The sequence below is a fragment of the Rosa chinensis genome, chromosome 2 (genome assembly GCF_002994745.2).
Source record: "Rosa chinensis cultivar Old Blush chromosome 2, RchiOBHm-V2, whole genome shotgun sequence".
Taxonomy (NCBI): Eukaryota; Viridiplantae; Streptophyta; class Magnoliopsida; order Rosales; family Rosaceae; genus Rosa; species Rosa chinensis.
Window position 1 is genome coordinate 57,800,849 of NC_037089.1, and position 8,576 is coordinate 57,809,424.

General features: G+C 37.2%; 1 protein-coding gene across 1 annotated transcript; it reads left to right on the forward strand.

Annotated features, from left to right (window-relative positions):
- The first annotated feature begins 2,268 nt into the window (after positions 1–2,268).
- On the forward strand, positions 2,269–5,011 carry LOC121051131. Its single transcript, XM_040513143.1, has 8 exons — positions 2,269–2,841; positions 2,978–3,259; positions 3,365–3,636; positions 3,810–3,983; positions 4,096–4,203; positions 4,305–4,374; positions 4,470–4,568; positions 4,665–5,011. The coding sequence occupies exons 1-8, from the start codon at positions 2,689–2,691 to the stop codon at positions 4,758–4,760; spliced, it is 1,254 nt and encodes a 417-aa protein (XP_040369077.1). The 5' UTR covers positions 2,269–2,688; the 3' UTR covers positions 4,761–5,011.
- The last annotated feature ends 3,565 nt before the right edge of the window (positions 5,012–8,576 follow it).

Sequence of the window (8,576 nt, forward strand, 5' to 3'; positions counted from 1 at the left end):
TTTAGTACAAGTGGGAGATTGAAGGAATTGTGTCCTAAAACAATCATTTTGATGTAATTATTATTGTAATTATTATTAATCAAAAGGGCAAGTTTATTGTTCATTGCTTATATTTGATATTTGATTGAACAAGGTCCAAGGAATATGAGTTAAAGAGAAAGTAATCTAAAGAGTTAGATGTGTGAGACCTTTACTCTTTTACACTCTTATCCTAAAAGGTTCCTAGTCATAGGATTATCACTTGGACATTGATAATCCGGAAAGACTAGCACATACTATGTATGCTCAATATGGAGGATGATATGTCTCTTGTCATTTGTGTGGAGACACTAATACAAGTATGTGGGTGCTCTTAATTTAAAGAGTACACTGAACGCGATCATTAGAGTTCTTGTATGGAGTCTTACTTACATGTCAAACTTGAACTCTAAATTGCAATAATACAAATTAGTCCTTTGACCTGAGACACCATAGTTGTCTTATGAGTGAATTGATTATTTCTTGATGATGCAATAATATTGTGTCCCTTAATGGATATAATAGATGCATTCATTGGTATAATCAATTCGGTCATGGAGACATGTGAGTGTACAATAAGGAATCTCTATCCTTAAGTAAATAAGGTGTATGTTCAAAGATGTGATTCAATGAGTCTTTGGCCAAAGCATTGAATGAGATTAAAAAGGAGTTTCTAATCACATTCTAAGAATCACATAAGAATGAAAATCACATTAGGGGATTGACATATCAATTCCATACCCCGATGATGTGATTTAGAACATAGTGTTAGAGAAGGACCGTATTGTATTGTAATTCCAATTGAATAGGTTCTTTGTCATTCTACATTAACTAGGGTAGTCATGATATGTTGCAAGACGTCACTCATGACTTGTGAAGTCCCCGAGGATTAATAAACATTTATAATCCTAATAACAAGGGAGAATCAAAAATGGAGTTTTTGATTCGTAAACAAAATAGAATTGTTTCTATAAACTTCACTGCCTTGTTAATTAGAACCTAAGAGATCGCACACCATATAAGTGGATCATTGAGATTGTATATGAAGAAGATTAAACAAGAGTTGGTTATGACCAAATAATTAATTAGATTTATTATTTGGACATAATTAGGATTTTCGGGTAAAACCGAACCTATTGGGCCTAAACGATTGTCGGGTTTTTGGTGTGGACTTGGGCTTCACTAAATGAGATTTAAATGAAAGCCCAAGACACATTTTTAGTGCCCAATAACAAGTATGGACCAGCCAAAATATTGGCTTTATGAAAGTCAATATTTTCTTTTAGTAATTGGAGTTATTTCCTATTATATAAAAGTGAAAGCATGGACAAAGAGAATAAGTGTGTCTCCACACTATTATTTTCAGATTTGAGATTTGAGAGAGAGAGAGAAAGAGTTCTTTCTTGGTCCATTACAAAATTAAAGGAAAGAAGAACACTTGCATAATTTCTTCTTTTCTTTCATCTTTCTTCATCTCTTGATTCACTTGGTGAAGATCCTTAGAGGCCATATCTTTTTGTGGCTTTCCTTACTACATCAAAGAGAAGATTATAAGCACAAGAAGGAGTACAAGAAGGAGTTCTTAATCCAAGGTGCTTCAAGGTGGAGGAAACACACACAAGGAGAGATCAAGGAGAGGAACTTTGGTGGTTCACTTGGATCGGATTAAAATCACGCTCCAAGGGTGAGTAGAACATAAACTCCCTCTTTGTTCTTCCTTACTATGCATGCTATGTTTATATACATATCACAATAAGCCAAGATCATGGGTTAAAGGAATGGATTTTATGTTTAGTTAGTAGTTTAATGGTTAAACTAATTCCGCACTAATTAAAAAGTTTTGAAATCCATCCATTCCTTCACTATCCTACAATCTTTCCACATTTATCTTTTTCTGAAGTAAAAGATATAAGTGACTTAAATCATAAATCTACTTTATCTAAAATGAATTCAGGAATTGTGAGAGCATGTAGTGTTTTTAATTTGCTTTGTGTAAAATGGTCTTCTTGCTAACAAAAAATACCAATAATCTTGATAGATCAGCGAATGTATAATTCTAGAAAAGTATGCAACTGAAAAATATATGGTGTGCAAAATGTGTTAATAATTTTGAGAGATCTGTATATGATCGATTCTTTTCCTCTTAGTTTAGGTATATATCATGATCTTAACAAGTTTGATTAATAGCTGGAACCAATTGTTATGATCCTAAATTACGTATAAATAATGATTTAAGTATAAATAATCACCACATCTGGGTCCGATGATGTGCTTACTATTGCATTGGGAAACCCCGAGCATAAGGGTAGGGTTAGAGGTGTTGGTGGGAATGTGAAGCCAGCTGCATATTTTCACTTGCCAAAACGGCAGAGAAGGAGTGTAGAAGAGGCTATAAGGTCATCGCTGAAGAAAATATTTGAGGAGGAGAGGGATAACTTAATTGCTAAGGAAAGAGCTGCATGGGAGGAGGAAAAGGATAGACAGTTGGCTGAGGAAAGAGCTTATTGGAGTGAGAAGATTGCCAGGATAGAAGCAAAGATAGACGGGAAGGAGTTGCCTGTTGATACACCCAAATCTGCCACACCAGTCATTGAACTTGGTTCAGGACAAGGGAGTTGTTCCCGGCAGGGTGAAAAGGGTATAAATTGTAATGGGGAAACTGAGCTAGTGATGGCTGCAAAGAAGAAGTTGGTTTTAAGAGACGATGTGAACATGGTGTTTGAAGAGGAACTTGTGCATGCCATTGATGGGAAGCCAACAATATTGGAAAATGAGTCGAGAGATGTCTTTTCTGTTCCGAAGGCAAGAGTAAAGGATGCAGAGGTAAATTTCATACTAGCCTAAATAAAATTTCCATTAGACATGTTATGCTGATATAGCTTTCATTATGTGAATGGTGAAGAGGAAAATTGATACTTGCTTAAATAAATTTGAACTTGATGTGTATATGCTGGTATAGGTTTTGTTAGGTCAGAACGAGTGCAAATTGGCTATTGATTCAGTGGAAAATATTGTAGCCATTGGAACAGTCATCAATGTCGACTTTGGGACCAACCAACAAACTATCCATGGTGTTCCATTGGGAGAGAAAAATGTCTGCGTCTCTATCATTCGGACTTTGATTCATGAAGCTTTGCTACCATTTCCCATAAAAGATGAGATAGTGACAGTTAAGGATGCCATTGGGACTTGTGTTGCTTGGCCGAAGAACCTAGTCATTGCCCCTGCAGCAGATGCCAAGGTAACTCAAATTTGTTTTTACTTCAATATGGATGTCACTTGGACAACTAAATTGATAATGTGATATGGCAGTTTATATATAGTAACTTATTTTTGGAAACAATAGAAAAAACCAAAGCGTAAAAATCAAAAGAGGACCACAGTGGATATGTTTGAAGATAATGAAGACTTGCAAAACCTACCTCCGAATCTCCCAGCAGCTGTAACTACCATGTGCATTTGGGCCAACACTGAATTGCGGGATGGGGCCACCATTCACACCACTTTTGATGCTGAAATTTTTGGTCATCCAAGGAAAGCTGTTGTCTTTAGAAGTGACATCTATGCCATGGCACACATGTTGGAACTAGCAGGAGGCTGTATTGTTTTTTACATGAGGTAAATACATTAAGCTAGGTAGCAATTTTTCATCATTTGATTGGAACAATCATTATGTTTTTGTGTATATGAGGTAATTAATATATTGCAGGTGGCTATATTGTTTTTTACTTGTTTATGATTTTTCTTATGTGAATCAGTGGTAATATTGTGAATCTGAATTGTCTATGTAGCTACCTGCATGATGTTTTGAAGATGTCCAAGATGACTGACATGGTAACCTTTGTTGACCCTGATCACACAGGTGCACTTGGCTGTGGAAATCCAACTGAACGAGCTCGGTCTTTGTCTAATCGGTTTAAAAATGGGAAGCCTGGCCAGATTTATTTGGTGTCATATAACTCTGGGTATGTAAATTGGATTTCAAATAGTGGGTTTGTTTTGTTATATTATTTGTAAGTAGCTGCTTTTTATAGCATCTACATCTTTAACTAAAAACGAGTTTTGTTTGTGTTATAGTTCTCATTGGATGTTGTCTGTTGTGAATCCCGATGAAGAGATCATTTACTTCATGGATCCGTTAAAGAGGCGCCTCATAACCGGTGAATGGAAAACAATTTTGGATAAGTACGTCTTCTTTCCACTATATAAGTCGATCATAACTTGGTTTTACTTGCACATTATATAAATGATTTACTTATGTTGATGTTTTGCGATTCATTTTGAAGCTCCATTAAAATCTACAATGCCAACAAGAGTAGGAAAGGGAGGAAACTAATCCAATGGAAAAATCTTGTTGTAAGTTGATGGAGGGATATAAAGTATCCTAGCTAGCATCTTAAGGTTTACATGGTAAGTAGTGCTTCTGATATAGTGCCTTGTGTTATTTTCAGGGTATTCCTGAGCAAAATGGTGGGAAGAGTTGTGGTTATTGGATAATGCGTTACATGAAGGAGATAGTTGAAGACAAGAATTTAGAGTTTGCTACTAAGGTATTTGAGCAGCTTCCAATGCTATAATACACTTTATTTAATGGTTTCAATGTAATCTTCATCAGAGGGATATATCATACTATGTTTTTTTTGCAGTGGGATAGAAGAACAAATCTTGTTTACACAGAACAGGATATTGATGAAGTTCGAGCTGAATGGGTGAAGCATGTTTTGAAGTTTCCACAAATGTAGTGCACACAAAGAGGGTCTATGGTATATGCATAGTTAGGGTCGACTGTGATTTTGTGCATATTGACATTGCATGCATAGCTAGATTATGGAGGGTTTTTTTGCCTAGCTAAGATGATCGACTTTTGCTTTTATCGATCATTATTTTAACCTCCTAACAGCTTATCAACTTTAGGATGAATTGATGGAAATGTTGAATGTTGATGTAGTTACTGGTTGATTGAAATGAAATGACTTTTGACTTGTTATAGTTAGATGTTGTTATTGTACGTGCCTATCTGTTAGCACAGGTTTTACAATATATGCTATAGTTATAAGACAACTCAGACAACATAAGTATTAAAAGAAGCAATGTTGCACTAAACATCACACAACAGAAAGGTATGGTTTTAAGATAACTCAAGCAACATAAATACCTGGACAAACTGATGTTGCACGAAACATTAGACAACAGAAAGATATGGTTATAGAACAGCTAAGACAACATAAATAACAAAGAAACTGTGGTTGTACGAAACATCAGACAACAGAAATATGTGGTTATAACAGAACCCGAACAACATAAATACCAAAGATACTGATGTTGCACCTAACATAAAACAACAGAATTTTATCAAATATCTGTTGTCTGAAGCAATTGAAGACCACATAAGAAACAAACCACCTATAATCCTTATGACAATCAGACAACAGAAAACTTCAAAATTCATTGCTCAAAGTTAATTACCACAACAAAACCTACGAACCAATGTCGTTGAAGCAAACTCAGAACCACAGAAAATTTCCAAACTATTGTTTGTTAGTATTGTACATCGACATATTTTTGTGGTCTGAAACATAGTCAGACAACAGTACAGCCAAAAAGTTTTGGTCTATTTAGACAACTTATTTATGTCGTTTTAATCAAAAAGAAACAATACAACATAATAAATATATGTCGTCAAGAATAGAGTCAGACAACAGAAAATAGTCAAGATTGTTGTATTCACACCACAGATTTCTGTCGTCCCAATTAATTACATACGAGAGAGTTTTATGAAAATATGTTGTGTAGGGTTCTGTATAACAACATATAAATGTCGTTTCGTTACTACTTCAACCACATAAAGTCATAATTCATCATACCTCGACATAATCAGACAACAGATTATTGGCAGCCTCTGTTGTTTGAGTGAAATATAAATCACGGGTAATATCTGTCGTCTGAAGGCCTAAGAGACATCACGCCAGGAGACAACAGAATTTTTCTGAATCAGACGACAGATTATATATCTGTCGTCTGATAGCTTTGGTGACATAGTGATTGCCAGATCGAAAAAACCCTAGAGCTTCAATCTTATCACCCTAGCAGAACACCTAGGAATAGCTCGGAGCAACAGACGTCGTCAAGAATTGGAGAAGACTACTGGAAACGGTGTCTTAAATTCTAGGTGGATATGTAATGAGAAATTTGCAAAAAAAAAAAATTATCCTGGCTAACGAGTAAGCAAGTTACAATTATTGAATATTCTAGACCGTTAGATATATTTTGTATTTTAATTATATTCGAAGGTCTAAAATATTCAAAAAAGTTAATGTATGACATACATTAACATACACTAGAATTTTCCACCCTAACTAGCCCAAGATATAATAAACATGTTCATTACGTAAAATAGTATGGCTTCAGTCGTATCCTACTAGTTCTTAATTTCTTCTTCTTCTTCAATTTGTCTTTGTTTTTTGGGATATTGATTATTTACACAATTTGAGCCTAAAAATTGCTCACTTACTCCACCAAGAAGTTTTTAATCCCAATTACCCAATTTAAAGATCAATGACAGTTTTGCCCTCATTTTAATTAACAAACTACACTCCTCTCAGACTCTCTCTCTCTCTCTCTCGCCTAAAACGATGACAGAGATCAAGAAGCCTTTGATTCCAACGACGCATAAATGGCTGGAATCTAACAGATCGCTATGGATGCAGGAGAGAATCTCCAACATAGCATCCTATTTCCAGAAGTAGAAGCCAGTGGAGGAGGCATACTGGAAGAGGGATGTTAATGTCTAAGATCTAGCGATGGCTAAACCTTGTTAACTCTGGTCCGATGGGCGGACAGCTACTTATGATGATTGACACTTCCGCAACCTGTCAAGTAAAATATAGAGGGCATCAGAGGGAGACCACGTTGGTGGTCTTCCCTTCTCTGATGCCTAAGTTAGTCAATGTATTTATATTGACAGAATAATAGTAGGTAAGTAGTAAATGCGTAATTAATGAGGAGAGATGAGAGAGGAGAAAACCTTTTATAGGTGAGGAAGAAGCTGATCTTCTCTATGTTTTTGATGTGGGACTGATATGCTTCAGTTCTCAGCTTCTGGAGCTTCTGATGCTATGTTGGCGAGGAGCATGGCGGCGCGTCAGCGATGATCTGGCGGTAAGCCTAGTCTCAGGCGGTAGCCTACTTGGCTGTGTTCCCGTAGGTCACTCCTTTGGCTGGAGTTGGTATCGCTGGTGGCGGTATGAACGTGGCTCATTATAGCTAATTATGCTTGCAAATGCTCATGTAAGTACAAGGGAGGAGAATCTAGAGATGGGGCAAGGAAAAGAGTTGGGTCAGGCCGACCCAACAGAGGTCCTGGATGGCGCAACGGGAGTTGTCGTTGGTGTCGGCATTAAACCAGAGGAAGGAGATGGAGCTGCGGGAGGTGAATACGAAGAGGCCGGAGGGGCTTGATGTCGGCAGATCTGAAGTTGTTGTAGTTGGGTGGGCCCGAAAGCATGCAGTCCCAGTAGTCTTAGACGATGGATGGCGCTGGAGAAGGTAGGGTGGTAAAGGCGCAGCATGTCACGCCCCTGATTTTTACAACAATAAAAATCGATATATATAATCCCATAATTATACATGCGTGAATGTTCAGTCATCAATACAAATACCTGGAACATCTTTCCTTTAAAACAAGTACTTACTGAGGAACTGAACCATCCAAGATAACATACACTCGCTCCACAGAGTTATATATTACACAAATTTACGAATTAAATTGTCATCACAAAATAAAACGTAAATGCTCCTCAGAGCTTACTGCATAGCGGAAGTCATATACTGGCAAATCCAACAAAATTTGCTTCCTACCCGTCCTGCTGCCAACAAGCTACCTCAGCTTCAGCCACGATTTTCCTGACCTGCAGGATTAGCCCCTACACCGTTTAAATGGTGCACCGGGGTTGCCAAACAACAAACCCGGGAAGCTTTTGTAAGCTCGTATGAGTAACTCATGAACATCAATCAACAACTCACATCAATCTACTTAAGGAAACATGCAGCCATGATTTCCTTCTAACGTTTCATATCCTTTCCACAGAAAGGACAACATGAGTCACCGCTATGACCATGCCTTATTTGCTAACTTAACCATCAAGTAGCAATTCAAGTCTCATCTAGACAATTAAAGAATAATGCCGTCGGAACTCTCCTTTAAGCTGCATACCTATGAGTCTCAAGCAACCTTGACCGTTACTCCCATAAGCTATCATGGCAGATAAACTAGAACTCTATTGAAATTGTAATCACTCGTCCTATCAAGGACGTGATTACCTATTTCCTGCCTTGATCACCATCTGTGATCTGTCACCATCTGTGACATATGATTTCAGACTCCGTCTGGTCATGAAATCAACATCAAGGTCGCCATCTGCAACCTGTCACCATCTGTGACATATGATCTTTAGACCCCATCTGGTCTCAGCTCAACTATTGATCACCATCTGTCACCATCTGTGACTCATGATCTTCAGACCCCATCTGATCATGAAATCAAACATCAAGGTTACCGT

Excerpts from the sequence above, each read along its gene's own strand:
- LOC121051131 (XM_040513143.1), top strand. The coding sequence starts at position 2,689 with ATGGCTGCAAAGAAGAAGTTGGTTTTAAGAGACGATGTGAACATGGTG. Across the intron at positions 2,842-2,977 it reads CAAGAGTAAAGGATGCAGAG|GTTTTGTTAGGTCAGAACGA; the intron begins GTAAATTTCATA and ends ATGCTGGTATAG. Across the intron at positions 4,569-4,664 it reads ATTTAGAGTTTGCTACTAAG|TGGGATAGAAGAACAAATCT; the intron begins GTATTTGAGCAG and ends TTTTTTTTGCAG.